The sequence below is a fragment of the Equus quagga genome, chromosome 8 (genome assembly GCF_021613505.1).
Source record: "Equus quagga isolate Etosha38 chromosome 8, UCLA_HA_Equagga_1.0, whole genome shotgun sequence".
Lineage (NCBI taxonomy): Eukaryota > Metazoa > Chordata > Mammalia > Perissodactyla > Equidae > Equus > Equus quagga.
Window position 1 is genome coordinate 131,329,716 of NC_060274.1, and position 22,300 is coordinate 131,352,015.

At 42.9% G+C, this 22,300-nt stretch overlaps 1 protein-coding gene across 5 annotated transcripts in view; it reads left to right on the top strand.

The window, feature by feature from the left end:
• Window positions 1-22,300, top strand: part of DNAJB6 (DnaJ heat shock protein family (Hsp40) member B6) — an 86,754-nt gene that overhangs the window by 19,667 nt on the left and 44,787 nt on the right. For 4 of the 5 annotated variants that reach the window (XM_046670136.1, XM_046670137.1, XM_046670138.1 and 1 more), the window contains exons 2-6: window positions 3,841-3,931; window positions 7,518-7,627; window positions 9,444-9,503; window positions 10,345-10,455; window positions 21,679-21,810. In XM_046670136.1, coding sequence (XP_046526092.1) covers window positions 3,867-3,931; window positions 7,518-7,627; window positions 9,444-9,503; window positions 10,345-10,455; window positions 21,679-21,810 — 478 coding nt within the window. In that variant the 5' untranslated portion in view covers window positions 3,841-3,866. Of the gene's footprint in view, window positions 1-3,840; window positions 3,932-7,517; window positions 7,628-9,443; window positions 9,504-10,344; window positions 10,456-12,795; window positions 12,901-13,998; window positions 16,932-21,678; window positions 21,811-22,300 lie in introns of those variants that run through there. The other variant, XM_046670139.1, reaches the window with a different exon arrangement.

Consider the following 22,300-nt stretch of genomic DNA (forward strand, 5'->3'; position numbering starts at 1 on the left):
TTTCTTAAAAACACGAGTTTTCTTTCCACAGTTGTTTCTTTGTGGTTTTGTGATAGTTTTCTATTTTGATTCCATTGCTTTTGTAAGTGTTCCAGAACTTAGGTGTTTAAGTATGCTTGACCTTGTGTGCATGTGCTTGGTAAGAACATGAATTTTCTTAATTGTTACCTGAAGGGCCCTATTTTACGTCCATTACACCAAGTTTCTTAAATGTGCTCAAATCTGGCAAACTTAATTTTCAGTCTGCTTAATGATATGATTGTGAATGTATCTTTTAAAAAAATGTTTTTATTTATAAAAACATAAACAACAAAACTTTTAACGTGTAACATATATACAAACTTTTAAAAAGCTTTTATGGGGCCTGGCCCCGTGGCTGAGTGGTTAAGTTCGTGAGCTCCGCTGCACTGCAGCGGCCCAGGGTTTCGCTGGTTTGGATCCTGGGCGCGGACATGGCACCAGTCATCAGGCCACGTTGAGGTGGCATCCCACGTGCCACAACTGGAAGGACCCACAACTAAAATGTACAACTATGTACTGAGGGGATTTTGGGAGAAAAAGCAGAAAGAAAAAAAAATAGATTGGCAATAGTTGTTAGCTCAGGTGCCAATCTTTAAAAAGCTTTTATGTATAACTTTCAATATAACTTATGTTTTTACGTAACATAAAATGTACCCTGGAGTTCAGTTCAGTGGCATTAAGTACATTTACATTGTTGTGTGTCCACCACCACCATCCATCACAGAAAATTTTTATCCTCCCACATCGAAATTCTGTACCCATTAAACAGTAACTCCCCGTTACCTCCCACCCTGGCATCCTCAGTGTTTCCTTTTTACCTTGTAATACTGTTTCTGATTTGGATGTTTTTGAGGCCATGTTGCATTCAGAATTCCATATTTTATCCTTGTGAAGTCATTGTTCATGATAATGCTCGTATTCCTTTGTACTCTTCCTGAGGGTCATGTTGCTGCACAAGCTTTCTTTTTTTTTGTGAGGAAGATTGGCCCTGAGCTAACATCTGTTGCCAATCCTCCTCTTTTTACTTGAGGAAGATTGTCATGGAGCTGACATCTGTGCCAATCTTCTTCCTCTATGTGGGATGCCACCACAGCATGGCTTGATGAGCCGTGCTGGGTGTGCACCCAGGATCTGAACCTGTGAACCCTGGGCTGCCGTAGTGGAACTGGTGAATTTAACCACTACACCACTGGGCTGGCCCCTACACAAGCTTTCTTATGTTTACTTTGTACGTGTTTCCTGTCCCATGAATTTGAATTTTTCTGTCTCTTAGTAACAGTGTGGCTTTTTTAAAAAGTCAATTTTAATGAAATTAAGGTGCATGATATACACCTTAAACTTAGACAATGTTCTATGTCAAGTTGTATGATAAAGCTGGAAAAGTAAAACATTCAGTTTTAGAATATCTTTGATCTTAATTCATTTACATCGCATTTACAGTTATTGTGTTTACTGAAGTATTTGAGTTAAATGAATGGTTGTAGAATACTTAGAATTGTGCCTGCTGTGTTTTACTGAAATTAAAATGTTTTTACATCTCCTGTTTTATGCTTTTTCATAAAAGGATCCCTGTGCTCCCCTCTCATCTGATAAGGTTATGTTTTGTTTTTTAAATTTTATTTTTTTAAATTGAGATACAATTGATTTTAGACATTTATACTTTTATATATTGCAGTGTTGATTTGAGACATTTATGTGTTGCAGTATGATTGCGGCCACGTTAGCTAACACCTCTATCACATCACATAATTATTATTTCTTTTCTGTGGTGAGAACATTTACATCTAGTCCCTTAGCTCTGAAGTATATAATGCACCATCGTTGACTATAATCACCATGCTGTGCTTTAAAGATTTAATTTTTCCTTTTTCTCCCCAAAGCCCCCCGGTACATTGTTGTGTCTTTTTAGTTGTGGGTCCTTCTAGTTGTGGCATGTGGGATGCTACCTCAGCACGGCTTGATGAATGGTGGTATGTCCACGCCCAGGGTTCCCACCGGCGAAACCCTGGGCCACTGAAGCGGAGAGTGATACTGTGGGAAAATTTTTTAGTATTCACAGCCCTGAAAGTAACCTGCCAGATCATAGCAAATAACACATAAAACCTAAAATAACACTAACATAGAGTAAAAGCAGGAATGACATGGTAAATACACAGACTAAATAAAGTAGAAATAATGTCTGTACTGTGTAGTTTCACTTAGCAGAACCAGGAAGACAGCGAGCACACTGGAAGGCTGAGAGGTGGTGGTGATGGTGGTATGTTAGTTAGTGTGAGTCATTGGAGGTTGGCGTGGTGGGAGACTGGGGTGTGTGTACGATAGAGAGAAAGAGGTTCATCTATTAACATGATTCATCATCATCATCTGAATCCATCAGGGCAGTCAGGTCGATAACGTGTAGACCTTCTGTGTCTGCCCGCCTTGGTTCAGTGGCTGATGTGAAGGCTCGAAATACAATAGTATGCTGAATGCTGTTGTCGCAAAAATGAAAATGCTCTTTGGATTTCTTTCTGTTAATGAAAACATGTACTAACGCAGATCTTTTGTAAAAGCCAGGTGATGTAAAGCACACTTTTGGATAACACATGAAACTTAGAGATAGTTTTTGTTTTAATCATGGGTTGTTGCCAACGTTGGAAAGTAGAAATATAATACAACTGCATCTTGTTTTGAGAAATGGAATAATTCCTAGTTGTGGCATTATTTAACCATAGCATTTTCAGCCTCAGCAACATGGCCTTAGAAAAGTTAATGATCTCATTTATTCATTTACAATCAGAGTATTTTGAAAATATGCTACTAGGGTTTCTAGGAATGCTATGGAAAACCTGGCTTCAGTTTTGGGCAAAGTGGCTTGACAGAAGAACTTGCTTTATTGGGTGAAGTTATTTTGTACTGTTGTGGGGAGTAGACCTGCTTTTTGTAAGTTTTTGGTCACTGGTTTGATGAAATGATTTAGCTAGTCAAATTTAAAGAATTCATTAGATTTCACACCTTAAAGAAGCAGCGCATGTGTGTAGTTCCTGTTTGGTTTGTAGGACCTGAGGCTAAGTCCCATTAGAGGGGGTAGAAGAAGGGAGTTTCATTGTCCTGCCCTGTTAAGTGACCTGAATAACCTGCTGCAGGTGAAGCAAATCTCTGCTGCTGGTTTTCCACTGGAGGCGTGATATCTAGGGATACCTTCTAATTAGTATTGATGACAGGGCAATAATATGTTGTTTTGGTAGATGGACAGGAGTTTGAAGCCAGAGGGTAAAGTTACACTAATAGCCCTGTGGTCAAAGACATTTCCTTTTTCTCTCCCAGGGGATGTGTGCGAGGACATTGGCTAGTCCCTAGCAAGAGCTGCAGAACTGTGGAAGGTGTCTTTGTGAGGTTTCCCTGTTGTGTTTGCCAGGGCAGGGACACTGTGTTCATCCTGGTGGCCCCGCAGTCTTGCTCAATGCCTGGCACAGGAATGCACCGAAGGAGGGAGGTAACAGAAGCTCCCTGAGCACGGCCCGTGTCAGGAAAACAAGATCCTCACAAAGGGCCTGTCAGCTGGTGGTCAAGTGGGCACCGAGTCTCTGCCTCAGAGTCACCTGTTACTTTTATTTAGTTTAGGCTATTATTAGGCTCTTTCAGAGCTTTTTTTCTATGTCGAGAAGGGTCTTAGGGCATGAGTCTTGGAATCAGTTCTCAGACAAGGACCCAGCCCGACAGGCAGTGGTTAGTGCTGGGGTGAGGTGACTGCCTCCCTCCCTCTCCTGCTCTGTTCCCACCCCCATGAGGAGCTCAACCTTGGCAGTCTTGTAATTGACCATGGATTTCTATTTGCAGGACTTGTTCCAGCAGCCTGTTAAAACATGGTGGATTACTATGAAGTTCTAGGCGTGCAGAGACATGCCTCAGCCGAGGATATTAAAAAGGCGTAAGTAATTGTATTTCTGAAATAATAAATCTGTGCAGTTGAACACTGACAATTGGGTAGTATAACTTTATATATTATTGCCTATTAAAATAGTGTTTAATGTAGTATAACAGTCTTTGAATGCTGCAGTTTAATTTTAGCTTTAAACAGAGCAGGTAACAAATTAGCTTTTGCTTTCTCAGACCTGGGCCCAGCCCATAACTTATCATTTGGGAGTGAGAAGGTCACCTGGTTTCCTCTGTTACTTTGCCTTGGGACAATGGATTCCATTTCTGCTGAAAGTAGATCAAAAACTTACTGAGGATGTGAGATAATCCCAAAGAACTTTGACGTTGGGCTTTGAAATGGAGTTGACATGGCATTCTTAGAGTATGGTGCCATAACATTCTTGGTATGGTTGCTTGAAAATCCCCATTGCATGGTCACAGCTTGCACTATTAGAACCCATTCTGGCCCACGTTGAAGTCTGTCCTACTTGCACCTTGTGACCAGGGCCTGACCCATGTGAGATGTCGGTCTTAGGTCATGGGTGGCTCTCAAGGTGAACTGGATCTACTTGATTCATTTGACATTAACGTATAGCAAAAAATGTCATTAAATAGGTTTGATAGATTTTTAGCATAGTCAGACTAAGTAAACCTGGAACGATTGGAAGTTAGGTTTCAGTTTGTGTTGTAGGAACCAACTTTTTGATTAATGCATAATGAAGCCTATGCTACTAGACTTAGTAGGTCTGCAGATGGAAATTAAGGATTGTTGAACCAAATAATTCATTTAAAAGTGCCAAACAACATAGCAGGTTGACTGCTATGTTGGGCATAACTGAAGCTACTTGCAGAACATCCCTGTGTCAAATCTTGGCCAAGAAACTGAGTAGGAGCAGCCCGTTCAGGTGAGAGCAGGCAGGCCGAGAAAGTGCCTCAGAGGAAGTGCTCAGAGCTGTCACCAGTGGGCTGTGGGATTCCTCACACCCGGTCACAGTTCACAGCCCGTAATAGCTTGGTGCAGTTGGAAACACTGTACTGTTCTTGAACAAACATAATATGTGCACAGTACTTCTATTACCTGATGGAAAAACATGCCTTCGTTACGCTAGACACAATTAGAAAGTAGACTGGCTTTAGTTACTTGTGGGAACATGGGTTGAGCACTTATCTCCAGGATGACTTTGAAGTGTGAATTTAGAAAGTGTTATCACCTTATAAAGGAACAAGATTTTCCTACTGAGTGTGTGGTTGAATAAATATTGAGTCAGACCAGATTCAGCCATTTTTTTTTTTTTTTGAGGAAGATTAGCCCTGAGCTAACATCTGCTGCCAATCCTCCTCTTTTTGCCGAGGAAGACTGGCCCTGAGCTAACATCCGTGCCCATCTTCCTCTACTTTATATGTGGGACACCTACCACAGCCTGGCTTGCCAAGCGGTGCCATGTCCACACCCGGGATCCGAACTGGTGAACCTCAGGCCGCCAAAGCGGAACGTGCGAACTTAACTGCTGCACCACCAGGCCGGCCCCAGCCCTGTTGGTTTTTAATGAGTAAAATGGCAGCTGTGGGTGGTGCATGTTCCTACAACAGTCCATCTTGTGGACTCTAGGCTTTGTTCATGTGCAACCAGAAAAACTTTTGTTTGAAGACTAACAGTGTGTGGCTGTCACCTCCCTCCCCATTTCTGAGAAACCTACAATCTTACTGTGTTTGCATCACAGGCCATCTGAGTGATTCCCTTCCCTCCACGCTGCTAATGTACTAGGGTGTAAAGCCAAACTGCAGTCTGAGGGTCAACACTGAAAGACATTCTGGGCTCCTTACACTTAGTGTATTTTACTGTCATATTATGCTTTGAATATAAAAATTTAGTAGTCTTTCACAGGCATATACAGTTAACTTTTCCTGGATTCTCACCCATTTCTTTGTTTTCACATGAGCATCCTACAGTCACGCATCACTTTATGAGGGGTATGTGTTCTGATAAGTGTGTCATTAGGTGATTTTGTCGTTGTGTGAACAGCAAGAGTATACAGAAGGGAAACAAAATTTGCCACCCCGAAATGTGACTCTTTAACATGAGGATTGTTTTGTTTTAGGCTGGTGATTTGTAAGAAACAGATTCAGTTACTTCTTCCTTAGAAGCGTAAAAGAATTCAGATTAAAACACCTGTCTCAGGAAGTGAGCTGTCACCTTAGCATCACTTAAACCAGGTGGTAGACAGGGAGGCGCCTAGAAAAGCCTGTTTGTTGGCTTCTCTCTGTGTTCTTGTTTCTGTGTGGCCAAGCAGTTTTCTGAATGTGTGCTCCTTTTCACCTACCTGTGGATTCCTTCCTTCCCTTGGAAGTCCCTGACCCTCCCCACACCCAGCATCTTCTTTTGTCTTTAGCTGAGGATGGTATTTGAGGTGAAGGCTTTGGCCGTTTTGAGGAGTTACTCGGTTTTCCTGGGTTTCTCCTATTTATACATGTTATTAAACTTTTGTTTGTTTTTTCTCCTGTTAATCTGTCTCATGTCAGTTGAATTCGTAGACCAGCCGGAAGAACCTAGAAAGGCAGAGGAACATTTCTTTCTTTCCTACAGTACTTACACAAACCTACATGGTATAGCCTACTACACACCTAGGCTGGATTGGAACTAATCTTATGGGACCACTGTGGTATATGCCGTCCATTGTTGATCAGAACATCGTCATGTGGCACAAGACTAGTGCAAACCAGTTGTTGTTTCTCGTTAGTCTTTGATGTGGTGTGTCATTTTTTATGGAGGGTTTGTAGCACTACAGGGCTTTTGGTCTGCCACTGCATGTTTAGGTCCACAGCGATATAAGAAGAAAGTACCGTTTCAGCATTATAGAGTTCAGCTTTAATCAGATTTTGATAAATCAAGGTTTTTGATTGAAATGGTGAAATTAAATTGAACCTCAGCAGCCTTACGTGAATAACTTGCCACATGTTAAAAGGACTGTCAGGTTCTTATTCTAGTCTTAGATTTTGAGGGGCACACCCCCTCCCCTTGTACTGTCCTCCTTCTTAAATGTATGCATCTTACGTTTAGCTACTTAGAAGAAAGGATTTTTTGGTATTTAAAAAGCATGTGATTGTTAGGTTAATTGAAACCTTGGTCACAGAATCTTTAACTGAATCTTGAATCTGGAATAGGGGATGCTTTGTGAAAGATGCTGGGATACTTGACTGCTGTGGTCCATGGCCCACCTTTGCCACACTGATGTGTGAAGTAATGGGCAGGTGGGGCCATGTGGACATAAGGATGAGGGCAGTCATGTTGAATCCTTTCTGCACAGTTACCAAGGCGGCCTGCGTATAGTCCGTTCTCAGCCTTATCACAGTGAGTTCACACTGTGCACACTTTGGTCCTTAAACATTGTAACATTTTTCTTTGTCTGGAGGTTGTCTTGTATTCTGCTATCTGGATTTTAGAAATTGCTTCATTCTTGGGGAAAGGGAGATTTACAGTTGAAACTGATACTAATCGCACTAGTTTGCAGCTCTGAAGCCTCTTTCTTGCTTAGTGATGATTCAAAGGCCATTGGGTTTTGGGCTTTGGATGTGATCAAGACCATTTTACTCTTTTCAAGATATCGGAAACTGGCACTGAAGTGGCATCCAGATAAAAATCCTGAGAATAAAGAAGAAGCAGAGAGAAAATTTAAACAAGTAGCTGAAGCGTATGAGGTGTTATCAGATGGTGAGTAATGCTCGATGGGGGTCAGGGCCCTCCCCAGGGCTGGCTGGCAGAGCATGGGTGTGGCTGGCTCAGCTTTGGGGTGCTGGAAACAAAGTTTCTTACTTTCCTTGTGAAGATTGGACTTTCATGTTCCTTCCTGGCAGTTAGCTGTGAGTGCTGTGGAGCACCCCAGTTTCTAGTGACTTCTAGAATGGCTGTTGTGAAACAGTACTGACACCCTCGTCTCAGAACTGACAGGAGAGTCAGATAGGCATCTGTCTGGGTGACCGCATGGTGGTGGTGGCAGCCCCTTTTCTTGGGGTAATGACCTCTCATTCCCATTGCCCTTCTTAAACATACTTACTGATTTTTACTTATGTTTAACACACTTAAACATATGTAGGTATTGATTTTTACTACTTGAAAGGACTTCCTTAGTTTCAGGAAATAAGTAATTGAGCATACAGCTGAGATTTAGACTTAAGAGCTTCTCGGTGTGTTTTCCCACCCCAGGTCTAGAGTATAGGTATTCAGTGTTATTCAAAGTCAGATCCATAGCCTAGTTTCATGAATTATGTGAAAGGTTAGCTGTTAGCCAGATACATACAGTCAGTCGGTTTTTCGTGAAGGTATGGGTCCTGGGATAGGGAGAAGAGTGTGGAGCTGGAAATCTGCTGACACTGCCTTGCCAGGAAGCAGTGCTGGCTGACCTGGTATGAGTCAAGGCAGAGGCAGTGAAAAGGCTGGAGACTGATTAACCGACCCCGGGGAGTGTATCCACACACGGCAGAGTCACTAGTGAAAGGTGTTTTTGATTTTATCACTGCGTCCTAAACTGACAGGGTTTTGAGCTGGACTGACATCACATACCCTGGGACCTCAGTGTCTTGTTTGTGCTGATCCAGCATGCCTAGATTTGTGGATTTCATAGACCAGGAACTTGAGAGAGAAAAGTCTGGAGCTAAACTCAAACTTCATATTTGACAGAAAGAGAACTTCTAAATTCCCATAAAAATGCTGTTGTCCCTTTTTCTTGAGGGAGCATGTATTTTTCATGTTCTCTTATGCAGCCTCCAGCCTCAGCTGGGCTGTTGAGAGTCACTGTCACAAGTGTGGTTACTGTTCCTATTAGGTCTCTGGTTCCCAAAACCTGCCTATAATTGGTTTGCTTTTACATCTCTTTTCCTCATAACCTCTTGTTATTTTACTGCATGATTTTGTAGAACATGAGATTTTGGGGGAACACACATGATGTTGTATCAAAAGAACCTGTCTGTCTCAGCAGTGCTATATTGTGGTTCTTTTTATTCTAGAATGTAGATCCTAAGATGACAAAGGACAGTAGCACATCCCCCACGCTGGTGGGACGTTGCCTGACGGGGGGATGAGACTGTAGGGCAGGGCTGGCTCTTCTGGCGTTCAGTGCGTCTGCTTTCCATCCTCGCTGAGGCCCTGTCCTCTGTCTTTGCCATGCATCTCGTCCCCCAGTTGGACTTCACAGCAAGAAGGGACTCTTCCAGGGGTGGGGAAATTTTATAACTTCGTACTGTGGTTTAATGTGGTTTGCCTGGGCTCCAGGCAGTCGGGGGACACATATATTCTAATATTTATAATCATGCCTTAAACTTCATAATACTTAAATTGTTCCGAGTTGCTTTTAAGGAGAGATTTTCCCTCTTCCTCCTTTTCCTTTTAAAGTAGGCGAGGCTTAACTCCTTAAAACTAACTGTGAAAAATTGAAAACTGCTTGGTTTTTTAATTTACAATTTGGAAATACTTCTCAATTTTAAGGGGAAAAGAATTTGGTCTTTACTGACTTTTCTTTTTAAATTTATAGCTAAAAAACGGGACATCTATGACAAGTACGGCAAAGAAGGATTAAACGGTGGAGGTGGAGGTATGTAAATGTTTATTTGTCTCCTTGCCTTGTGGTGATGAGCAGAGGACATCTTGAGGTGGTCTTGAGGAGGGTTGAATCTCTCACTTCTCTGGGACAGAGATGTTTTTCAGTAGGTAACAGATTCAGCCCAGAAAGTGGGCTGAACTGGGGGGAGGAAGGAGATCAATAGCATTTAAAAAGCCTGTTAGAAACCTTTTGTTAGACTGGAAAGTGTATGTTGGTGTACTTTTTGTAGGTAAGAAATAATTTAGAACCTTACTGTAATATCATGTTGTGAGTTTGTGCCCCCAGATAGGTACCTCATGTTATGTCAAAATATCCTTAGGGTTTAAAAAACGATTTTACTGAAAAACTGAAATAACTGCCTCTGGTGATGAGGCCTAGATAGGTGTACTTTTGATGAAAAGTCCCTGTAGTGGTCTGTCATCCTGCCGGCTTCCATGGTGGGCATTTGGAAACTAATGCTCCAAAGCCCCCGTGGACAGCTCGGATGAGCTTATATGAGTTTATATGCTTGGTTCACATGAAGTTTCATAACAAAGAATAAAAGTGGTGCGTAATATGAATGTGCCTGTTAGAAATTTAGAGACGGTGAGGTAGTGCTAAGGTGCGATGATGTTGTGAAGTTAGGACTGCTGTAATCCAGGCACATTTTTATCAACTCCACGCACAGATGGTTTCAGTCAAGGCAGGGCCAATGTTTTGAATTTTAGGGCCTCAGGTTTACGAAATATTTTCTTTTTTTAGGTCAGGGTTTATGTAATATTCTGTAGACAAATAATTGTTGGCTACTCAACACAAGAGTTCATAAACTAAAAGCTCTGCTGTCTTTGTGTAGGTGGAAGTCACTTTGACAGTCCGTTTGAGTTTGGCTTCACATTCCGTAACCCAGATGACGTCTTCAGGGAATTTTTTGGTGGAAGGGACCCGTTTTCATTCGAATTCTTTGGTAAGTTTGTTGTCTGGACCCTCGTTTACTGGGTGTGTCCCTGACTCGCACAAAGACTGACAGTGCCTCTGCTGTGTAATTACTGGTGTTACCATTGTATCTTGTCCTTCAACTTTGTGTTTAAGCAGCGTAGGGGTTATAAAATCCTTTCTCCTCCCTTTTGAAGATTTTTCTGAATTTATACCTTGCACATTAAAATAATAAAGATTTTAATGGATTCATTCCCTTCACTCGGTGTGGCCCTAATTACCTTCCTTTGCTATCTCAGACAGTGATAGGGACTGGGATGCTCGGGGCTCAGAAATGCTGTTTCCTGTTGAACACCGAATTGTATGTGAATTTGCTGTGTAATTTTCTGATTAAAAACACCAAGCATCATAGTGCATACATACTGTTCAGAAGACATTTGATTTATAAACGTCTTTTTGTCTTTCTAATTGTGGTATATTATGACTACTGAGTTGACAGTTTCTGGGAGGAAAGTTCACGTGTAGAGCACGGCAGCACTAGTATTCTTGTCCCCAGAGTAACCGTGGTGTTCTAGCTGCTGTTTGACCATGAGAGAAGTCCTGATGCCTGATGTTAGGTTTTCTGTGTGTCTTGGGCCCGGGCAGTGTCGGACTGTTGTTAGAGCGTCCTCTCCAGTGCGGGAACTGTCCGGTGTGCTGGGCAACATGGGGGTTGGGGTTCACTGCTGCTGTAGCCCTTTTGTCTTTTGGCTCCTTGAGGGGAAACACATCCTGTGTGGACTCCCCTTCATTGCCTGGAGCCTGTGGAAGAGCCCGAACACCACATGCAGCCCCGTGGGAGGGGAACAAGAAGAGCACTTCTGTCTACAGATAACATGGGGGAAACCAGTGGACCCCTGCCCATCATAGGCATGAGGAAGAAGTCACTACCATGTCTGGTAGGTATTGGGCCTTTTAAACTGAAGGTGCAGCACTTCAGTTTATTTCAGATGGAGGTCCACAGAGATTTTCCTTATTTTTCTTTTTTTTTTTTTACTATGGGAGGCCTTTTTAAGAAGGTAGCTTTCTGAGGAAGAGGACAGCTGACGTATGTTAGCTTTTTCGTAAGCAAATATAACAGTGAAAGCTAAGCAGGGGAATGTTCAACTTGGGGTGGGGAGGGAAGACTGTACGTGGTCTTTTTTGCTTTAATTACTGCTACTGTGAATGTAAACGTGTGTATTGGGGAAGGCTCCCTATAAATGTGATATGAAATGTAATCATACTTAGCTTTTATTAATTGGCGTTCATTTAGGCAATAAATCATATTGTAAGAAAAACAGGAAGAACTTAATGATGATTTGTGTCTTAAAATTACCTTTGTCTCATTACACCCTGTAGCAAACTCCAGATGTGTGTTTTCGGGGAGCAGGGCAGTGTTGGGTGAAATGTTGTGTTTGGATGGCATGAACCTCCTGGTGGCCAAGTGAGGAGGAAGGTCCGATTTTCTGCCACCCAGGACTTCGGTTCTAGGGTACACAAGGGGTGGGGGTGGCAGAGAAGGGCAGAGCAGACCCACCTTTCTGAGCCTGAGGCCAAGCATCTTAAACTTGCTTTATGTCTTAGGTGATTTTTTTTTAGAGTAAAAAGGAAGAATCCCTTAGTGATTGAATTGTAGCCAGATTTTGTTTTCCTTGGGGAAAAAAAATCTGATTGGCCAAGGTTCCTCGTTAAAAATGATTTTTCTTGGGGCCTGCTCAGTGGAGCAGCGGTTAAGTGTGCACATTCCGCTTCAGCGGCCCGGCGTTTGCTGGTTTGGATCCCTGGTATGGACATGGTACCACTTGGCACGCCATGCTGTGGTAGGCATCCCACATATAAAGTAGAGGAAGATGGGCATGGATGTTAGCTCAGGGCCAGTCTTCCTCAGCAAAAAGAGGAGGATTGACAGCAGATGTTAGCTCAGGGCTAATCTTCCTCAAAAAGAAAAAAAAAAAAGATTTTCCTTGAGCAGTTCTTTCTAGAGTAAAGAATGTATAATCAGATGTGAGCTCACAAGTAACATATAGTTTTTACACATTATAAGCTGTTTAAACCTGCTGACTTTTATGTCTTCTAAATTGTGAGATTTGTGTATAGAAAGAAATCTTTATGTGCATGTGTACTTCACCTGAAAGGGTTATAGATTGTGAACATAGGCTCATTTTGGTGGAGGTTTCCTCTGCTGGGCTCAGAGTCCAGCTTGTCAGGTAAGTAGTCTTGCTGTAATTCCCGCTTCCTGGGCCCCCTGTTTTAGACACTGAGATGTCATGTCACACTTTAACTGTACGCGTGTCCCCTGTGTTTCCCATGATTAGTGTGGCAGTGATGCTTCTTCCATCCGTTCTCGTAGGTGTTGTGGGTGACTTCCATTTTCAGGCTCTCAGGGTTTACACGCAGGAGAAGAAGCTGCTCCACGGCTACTACATATATGAAGTCATGGTGCAGCCTGCTGGCGGTATGTGGAGTGTAGATGGGAGTGAACGCAGGGCTGGGGGATTGCTGCTTTGGCAGTGATTTAGTTGATGTTTATCAGCATCCAAATCCTGTTTACTCAACCCTGTTAGGTCCATTTATGGTGACACATTTTTTATTCTAATTTTTCACATGATCAGCTGTTTTTTTCCTCTCCTGTTCTGGCTTCCAAAAACTAGTTCAGAATCTGTTAGAAGACGTGCTGAGCTGCACTTTGCATTTATGAGAATATAAAGTCCCATGTCTGACTTCAGACTCCCCACATGAAAGAGGAGGAACCTAGGGAACCAGTGAGCGGTGGGAAGAGTTGAGGTGTGAAAGCTGTTGGACAGACTGTCAGCAGTTCTGTGCTCGAGGACCAAGCTGTGAGAATTGTCACATTGTGACAGAGAGGACTTGGGCCTGGCGTCTTGCTGATGTTGACTCCTCCTTGCCAGTGGATGGCCTCCCAGGAGAGGTAGTTGAGGCTGGTGCTAAAACCAGCACTGAACACTGGCTCGGAAATGGAGCGGTGCAGGCGAAACTCCTGATGCCAGCTGACTTTGTTTAAATTTCCCCCAAATATGGCATACACGAAAAGGAGTCCTTGTCAGAACATTAATTGGAAAAATTAACGACGAGGGATTTCATTAATTTGAATTAGGATCATCTGTTCATTTGTTTATTCTCATAGGATACCATTGCTCTGTGAAATGATGTTCTAAGATAGAAAAGTGACGAAGATCAGTCCGTTTTGATCATTAGAGTCATAGCAGGAAATATTCTTTGGAAGAGTTGTCTGGGTATGACTTGACATTTTTGCTTACTTGTATTATCACGTTGGAAAGCCAAAACCAAACTTTAAAACCTGAAATCATTTCCAGAAAACTTGTTTTTTTAAAGCGTATTTTCCCTTCACAATCAATTGTGTAAGCTTAGTGAATGAAAAAATTGAGGTAGCAATAGAGAAGTTTTATGGCATGGAGACCCAGGGAGAGCAGGCTTCTGGAGGGAAGTATAATCCTCTTGAGGAGGGTAGATGGCTAATTGTCTGAGCCCGGGTTAAACGTAATGTAGTGAGTCAGTGATTTTGCTCCCCCAGGGTTCGAGGAGGTGGCGAGTGAGGAGTTGGAGCCTAGTGAAGAGCTAGACCAGCCCTGTTTTGAGGAGACGGTGGAAGACACCCAGAGTGAAGAGAACAGTGAGGTTTTGGATGTGATATCCAGCGAGGAGCTTGATGTCTTTAGTGAAGATGAGGCGAGTGAAGGCTGTAGCCGGGGCCGGGGCGAGCTTCTGAGTGAGGAATTGGAGTTTGTATCCAGTGAGGACGAGGCGAGCCCGGGGGACGTGGAGGAGCTCAGCGAGGAGTGCGAGGAGCTGCTGAGCGAGGACAGCGGCCCAGAGCTTGAGGTGCTGCTTGGGCAACAGTAACTCTGAAGGACCTGCCCCTCTCTTTGTTGTGAGGAGGCTAACTTACTTAAAGTCTATCTGGAATAAAAAATTTCTGCTACTAGTGCCTTGAGACTGTCCTTGGTCAGATTCCTGTAGCCATCTTGGAGATACCTGAAGAAACAAGAAGGGTGGGGGCCCTGGGAGCTGCAGACCAGCTGTCGCACAGGTTGTCTCTCCCTTTGAAGCCAGTGCTTGAGGCCCTGGAAGCGGGATTTGGGCCTGCGGTAGTGTCCTGGGGCTGCTGTAATGAAGTGCCACAGACTGGGTGGCCTAAATTACAGCGGGACCCTCTCCCAGTTCTGAGGCTGCAATTCTGAGGTCAGCATGTGGGCGGGGCTGGTCCCTGGGAGGGAGCATCCTTCCAGCCTCCCAGCTTCTGGTGGCCTCAGACGGTCCTGGACGCATAGGTGTCTTCACATCCTGTCCCCTCTGCGCATGCCTGTCTTGGTCAGTTGCCCCTTTTTGTTTTATAGTGACACTCGTGATGCTGGATTAGGGCCCACCCTGATGACCTCATCTTAACTTGATCGTCTACAAAGACCCTGTTCCCAAACCAGGTCACATCCGCTGGCCCTGGGGGTTAGGGATTCAACATCTGTTGAGGGGGGCACAGTTTAACCTATAATGTGGTCTTCCTTACAGAGTTGTCTGTACAGTTGAGAAGCAGCAGATTTTGAAAGGGAAAAGAAGGGGAGACCTTTAAAGTTAGACATGCTAAGAGAAATTAGAAGGTTAGAGTATAGAGTGCAGAGGTGAGAGAGCCCTGGCCGTTCGGAGTAACCGCACGTATGGACCGGAAACCCCACAGCTCGTGCAGTCAGTACAGCGCTGCAGCGGTGCACATCTGTAACAAAGGTGCCTTCATGAATTCAGGAGAAAGCCTCACGCGCTTACCTGCGCTTGTGTGATAGGAAAGAAGGCAAGGGATAGGTGGAGAAGGGCATGGCCTAGACGGTTCTCCAGCTAACGTAGCCAGAATTGCCAACGTTTTTCATGTAACTTTTAAAAGGACTGCAAAGCCCGTGGTCCGAAACGAGTGAGGGGAGCAGTGCGTGTGGCCACCCCGCTGGCCTCTGCCCGTTTCTGTCACGTTGAGGGGCTTTAGTGCTCTGGTGAGATTCTCTTGAAGAACATAACGAAGTGTGGTTCTGTGCACATTTGAGAGCTCTTGCTGTTGGAATGTGGAGCTGGCATTTGAAAATAGTTCATTGCCACTTAAAATTATGCTCGCAGTGAGGAGGGGTGGATGCTGTGTTAGTGATTTGCAGCTTCTTTTCAGGTGTTTTTCAGGATGTAGTTAGTGATGTCGAGACATTTGTTCCTCTTATCCCCCATGCCACCCTTCCTCCAGATAGAGAAAGGGGTTCTTGAAAAGCTTGTTCTGAGAGTTGTTTTTCTGGGCCATGAGAACAGCAGTTCTGGCCACCCCCACAGCAGGCGCGGAACCTTGTAATGAGATTCTGCAGCTGAGCCCTCTGTGTGCTGTTTGTTCCCCAGCAGGGGAAGCCAGCACCTCGCCCTGTGTTGGTTTTCATCACGTGGGTTAGAGTTATCTTGAGTCTCATGTAGGTTGTGCCCATCATCACTTTCTTGCGGAATTTTGCTCCCTGTGGTCGGTCGAGGGAGCCTCTTCCTTACTTGGAAGTTGGACATGTTCTGTGGCCGCGGTTACAGGATGAGGGGAGTTAATGTTGTGGTCGGCTTCCTAACACTGACAAGGTCCGTTTATGGAAGTCGAATGGGCGCAGCACAGTGTGAGGGAGAGGAAAGCAGAAGATGTAAAGGCAGGGGGAGAGGAGGACAGTGTCATTTGTGGAGGAGGGAGACAGCACACGGTGCAAGGTAAGATACGGTTGTCCTCATAGGCTCCTTCTGTGAGGGAGTCATTTCCCTGTGGGGAGAGATGCTCATGGGACACCAGGCCTCCGATGGTGTCTGAAAGAGGACGGTTTGGATCCAGTGTGCGTGTTTTGGATCCTTGACTTGGAAAGATTTGTGCAACTCTTAGAAAATACAGTGCTCCACCCAGACCTAAGATGTAACTAGAAGTTTATTTGTGACAAGATGATTGTATGGGAACTTGAGAGGTGTACGTTCATTTGTTGGGCATATGTTTTACTACGTGCCCACTGTTTAGTGCCAGGCAGCATCCCAGGTGCTGATTCAGCAGTGAAGTATGCCCCAAACACCCATTCTCCTGAGGGTTCCAATCTAGTGTGGTGCTATGGCTGTGTTTTTAATTTTACCCCATTTCTGTTTATTTCAGATTCTGTCCAAATATTTTTTCTAACTTCCAAATATGTAAGAAAAAACATTGTAAAAATTTGGGTTGTAGTAAAGGAGTGTTTTAATTTTACTTTGTCGTATTGGGGTTAGCTGGGTGATCTCTTAGAGTCTCTGCCTGCTCCACTTGGCGTTTGAATTTCAAGTGTTTCCCCCTTGTAAAGGTTGCTGTAGAGTTTAGCTTTGAAACTATAGTAGAGTGAATATTTTCCTTTGTTCGAAATGCCCATGATGCTTTTTAGATTTTTTCCTTCTTTTTCTCCCCAAAGCCCCCCAGTACATAGTTGTATATTTTACTTGTGGGTCCTTCTCGTTGTGGCATGTGGCACGCTGCCTCACCGTGGCCTGATGAGTGGTACCATGTCCACGCCCAGGATCCAAACCATTGAAACCCTGGGCTGCTGAAGCTGAGCGTGAACCCAACCACTCGGCCATGGGGCCGGCCCCTTTTAGATTGTTTTGTTGTCTTTTTTGTTTCAGTTTATCTGGGGGAACTAATAGTGTGAGGCCATGAGGAAAGGAGCAGCTGGTGCCTTAATTTCATTATGCAGGCCTCCTTGTTTGGGTTTTGTTTTACTGAAATGTTTGCTTCAGGGTGGAGGGTACAAGCTGTCTTAATGGTGGTCCTTAGTTTTCTCCTATGCTTTCATTTGATCTGTGGTTAAAGCATTTGATTTGAATTAGTTTCTCTTCATTGTTATGTTGTTGGTGTTTTCTCAGGTTCTGACCCTTGGTAAAACTTAAGAAAATGCATGGCTTTAAACATCTTTCACGCTTGTTTTTTTATAAGGCTTTTTATATGAATGTATGCATGTAAACATTGGTTATATGTGTTTTGTGCTCAGTTTTTTCACACCATTCGGTTCCATGTATTTTTTTCATAAGTTTGATAGTTACTTTGTTGATTGGTATCTTGCTAATATCATGAACCCCTTAATGGACTGGGTTTAGTATTTCTGAGAGAATAGCAGGATCTTAGGAGATTTTAAAGATGTGTTTGATACAAGATGCCTAGAGCTCTGAAATGGTAGACTTACGGCATAATCCAGACACTTGCCTGTTCATGTAATGTCTGTCTCAGGGTAGAGTTGTGTTAAGGCATAAGGACCTGCTTAAAGATAACTTGTAAAATCATCAAGAATATACATTCTTTTTTAAAATTTTCTAAAATCTGTGTTAGGGGTCTCAAGGGAGACAGAACCAACAGGATCTGTATCTGTATATCACTTTCTATGTCTGTATCTGAAGAAATTTCATGTGAGGAATTGGCTCACTTGATTATGGAGACTGACAAGTTCAGAAATCTGCAGAGCTGATGTCCCAGTTTGAGTCCAAAGGGCATCAGGCTGGAAGAGCCAGTGTGCCTGTTCAAAAGCCATCAAGCAGGAGAATTCTCTTTCTTGGGGAGAAGGTCAGCCTTTTGTTCTCTTCAGCCCTTCAGCTGATTGCATGAGGCCCACCCACATTGGGAAGGCCAATCTGCTCTACTCGAGTCTACTGATCTGAATGTTAGTCATATCCAAAAACACCTTCAGAAACACACCTGGAATAATGTTTGACCAATATCTGGGTACCCCATAGTCCCTTCAAGTTGATGCATAAAATTAACCATGACAAGTCCACCCCTGGTCACCTTGGCACCACCTCCTCCTCTGGCTGGGCTGTACACCTGGTGGGAGTGAAGGTTAAAAGTACTTGGTAGCACATTTGGTTATGTTAACATGAGTTATTAAAATTTATTTCTAAAATATAAATGTGGGATTTATTTTGTTTAACCTCAAAAATAATCCATAGTGCATACTCAGTGTAAGAATTGGGACAGTATGGATGACGTGAGAGGAGCAAGGGGTCAGCCTTCGACTGGCACTGATTGAAAGCCACTGTTAACATGTTTTAGGTGTTGTGGTGTGTACATGTGTGTTCTCTCCTGCCTTTTTCTAAAGCTTAAATTTTGTGACCACTTGGAAATCTGCACTCAAGCTGCTGGTTATTTACCTCCTCCTCTACTGGAAAACTGGGTTCTTTACAGTTTTCACTATAAATAGGGCTGTGAACTCCCTTAGTGCAGCTAAGTTATTCCATGTTTGAGATGAGCTGACTTCCCTGAAGTAGAGTTGCTGAGTTGAAAGGTTTTTAAAAATTGTATTTAGTTTGGGGGCTGAAGATTTTAAAAGCTCATGATACATACTGCCAAATTGCTTTTTGAAAGGGTGGAAACCAGTAACAGGCAGCTCTTAAGAAAGGTTTGTCTAATCTCACAGAAGCAACTTTTTACCACACTTCATTATAAGGGTGATACTTAAGACTTAAAGAAAAAGAATGTTTTTCTTAGTGTCACCATGACTGATGTTAAGGGAGTCTTTTCATTTCGGGGTTACCTTTTCTGACTTTAATCAGTGAATACCAGAATTGTAGAAAGTCATATTTAGGCTACATAATATCAATAGAAAAATAAACAAGATAAAGAGATTTTTTTAAAAAGTAACAAGAAAATGTAACTGAAAAGGCACTGGTCTTACTCTCATAACATACTTCTAAACCAACTTCGGAGGTAGTTTCTAAAGAGGGTGATTTTAGGGGGCTGGCCTCATGGTGTAGTGGTTAAGTTTGGCGGGCTCCGTTTCCATGGCCCGGGTTCGTGGGTTCGGATACCAGCTGTGGACCTATGCCACCATGTTGTGGTGGTGTCCCACATATAAAGTGGAGGAAGATTGGTTCAAATGTTAACTCAGTGACCATCTTCCTCAAGCAAAAAAAAGAGGAGGATTGGCAAAAGATGTTAGCTCAGGGCCCATCTTCCTCAGCAAGGGAAAAAAAATGTGATTTTATTATTTTGCAAGTCTTAGTTTAGGTTAAGGTGTAAGCGTACTAAAGCCACTTGTTGAATAGTAGCATCACGTGGACACTGGTTTAAATTGGATTTGAAAGCCTGTGAATAACGTTTAAAGATTTAGTTAACGTATGAACCTAAAGAAAGTATAATTAATCTTCACAGCAGCGATAAAAGGGACATCGCAGAAGGACGCAAACACTAGGATTCAGTGTACATAAAGTTCAGGAGTGCAGAACAACGACGTAGTTTAGGGATTCGTGTCTGGGTGCAAAAGTCTGAAGCTGGGAGTGTGAACTCTCTTGAATGATTATTTCTTAGGGGAGAGTGGGAGAATTACTGCACAGTGAGTTTAAACTGTTTGTAGCATTTCTGTTTCTTAACCTGAGCGGTCATACAAGAGTGTTAATTAGCCACCATTTTGTAGCTCTGATTGATAAAATTCAGCTGGTGTGGCAGGTGGGTAGGCCATGGCAACAAGGTAAAAAGCCACTAAATAAAATGCTTGAATTTTATTTGAATAGAATGAAGTCTCTGGAGAAATTCACAAAATGTTATTAGCTTTACGTAGAGTTTATGATTAACTTCTTTCTCTTATTCATGCTTTTGAATATTATAATAAAGGGTCTGTAAGCCATGTTTACAAAGTAGCTTAGAAATGAGTTTCTTAGAATTATTTTTAAAAGGGTTTAAAAGCATTTACTGTGGGAACTAAGTTGCAAAATCAGTAAAATTTGGGGGTTAGCTTCTTGCTAACAATAGCAGTTGTTATCTATTACCCTCTGTGACATGCCCTCCTCGCTTGGGGGCTAGTGGAGCAGGTCTGTGCATTCGGATTGCTCATGTTCCTTCCTACTCCTCTAGCACTTTCTCCTTTCTTATCTTTTAAGAAGCTATCAGTGAGCAGTTTTCCTGAATGTTTCATTTTTCAGGCCCATTTTCCTGCACTTAGCATTAGATAGAGCTCTCTTTAAGAGGCCAAGTTTACGCCTTTTCTCTTTCCTTGCCCCTATTAATACTGAGCTTTCCTTAAGGCCCCTGAGTCTTGCCTGGCTAGCCATTCATGACATGAGGGTCCTGTGGGCAACGACGCACTGGTCTTTGCAGACGTCTTTCAGACGACTGCCCTAGTTCACCTTGAGGGGCTACACTTCTCAGGTCACGGTTGGTGATAACCTGAATTGCAGCTGTGAATCTCAGTTTCTGTTTGGTTTCAGTGCTTGTTACATGTTATTTTGTATTTACTCTGTCATTTCTTTTGTTTCACTACTCAGGTGTGTTGACTCACTGTGTTGCGCCGCCTCCCCCGTCTTAAAAACATGCCATACTAGTTCTTTGGTTTTTGTGTCATGGGTTGCTTTTTTCTTTCCCTGCATGCATTTCTGCCTTACCATTCATCAGGCATCCTTGTTTTCATCTCTTGCAGAATTCCCATTCCCACCCCCACCCCCCAAAATATTTAACATTGATTAATTGCATATAGAATCTCGGTAAAATTTTCTGATGGCAATATGATGCCTGTTTGTGTTAGTAATTTTCTATTACAGTTGTGTTTTACCACTAATATTTATTTTGCCAATTAACATTTATTCAGATTTGATTTTGACTAATCCTTTCTGAACTGTTTTTGAGATGTCGAGCTTACAGAAAAGTAAAAGGAATTCTAAAACCTCTCAGCCCAGAATCACCAGCTGTTAAATTTTACCTCCATTGGTATAACATTCTCTCTCTCTCTGTTGTAAATGAATATTAGAATAATCCATTTTTGTTATTTCTGAATTAAATTGAAGAAGGCAGCCAGACTCCGTGGAATACAGCCACCGAGGGGTGAAAGCGTCTTAGCCTTCCAGGTGGTGGCAGCAGGGTAGAGTCTAACCGAACTTCGTTACCAGGCTCATGGAGACAGCTCTCTCCAGGTGGAAGCGCATGGTAATGGTCCTGAGCTTTAGATTTGTATATACAGTGTTTCTGTCAACAGTCTGCTTGCTTATTTCCCTGTGTCTTCTAGCTGTAGTTGAATTAAACAAGTAAGTAAAACTGCTGGTTAGATGCACTCAGTGTGCTCTGTAGTTAAGTTATGGTATTATAACTTCTTGGTAAGAAGTGTTGTTCCTAATGGAATAATATAAGGCAATAACCCATTTCCCTTATTGCAGCTCTCCTGTGAAAAAATAAACATGAATAAAGACTTTACAAAATGCATTTCTTTGTTTTTAGAAGACCCATTTGAAGACTTTTTTGGTAGTCGAAGGGGCCCCCGCGGAAGCAGAAACCGAGGCACAGGGTCGTTTTTCTCTGCCTTCAGTGGATTTCCATCTTTTGGAGGAGGATTTCCTTCCTTTGATACAGGTATTAAATCCTTAGACTTAATCTCTGATGACCTGAACAGAAGTTAGTGCTGATAAACAGAATAGTGTTCTTTTGTTGTTCTTTTTGAGGAAAATTGGCCCAGAGCTAACATTGGTTGCCAGTCTTTCTCTTTCTGTTTTGTTTTTTCTCCCCAAAGCCCCAGTATGTAGTTATATATCCTAGCTGTGAGACCTTCTGGTTCTTCTATGTGGGATGCTGCCACAGCATGGCTTGATGAGCGAGCAGTGTGTAGCTCCATACCCAGGATCCAAACCAGCGAACCCTGGGCTGCCAAAGTGGAGTGTGCGGACTCAACCACTACGCCACCGGGCTCGCCCCTAGAATACTCTCAGTTAGGGCAGTTTGAAGTATGTGTACTCCTTTTGGTAGAACAGCTTTGTACATCTGCCAGTATTTTTTATGTGTACAAATTTGTGCTTAGTAACCTACATTTTTTTCTGTTCTCCCCAAGAATATTAGACTCAAAAAT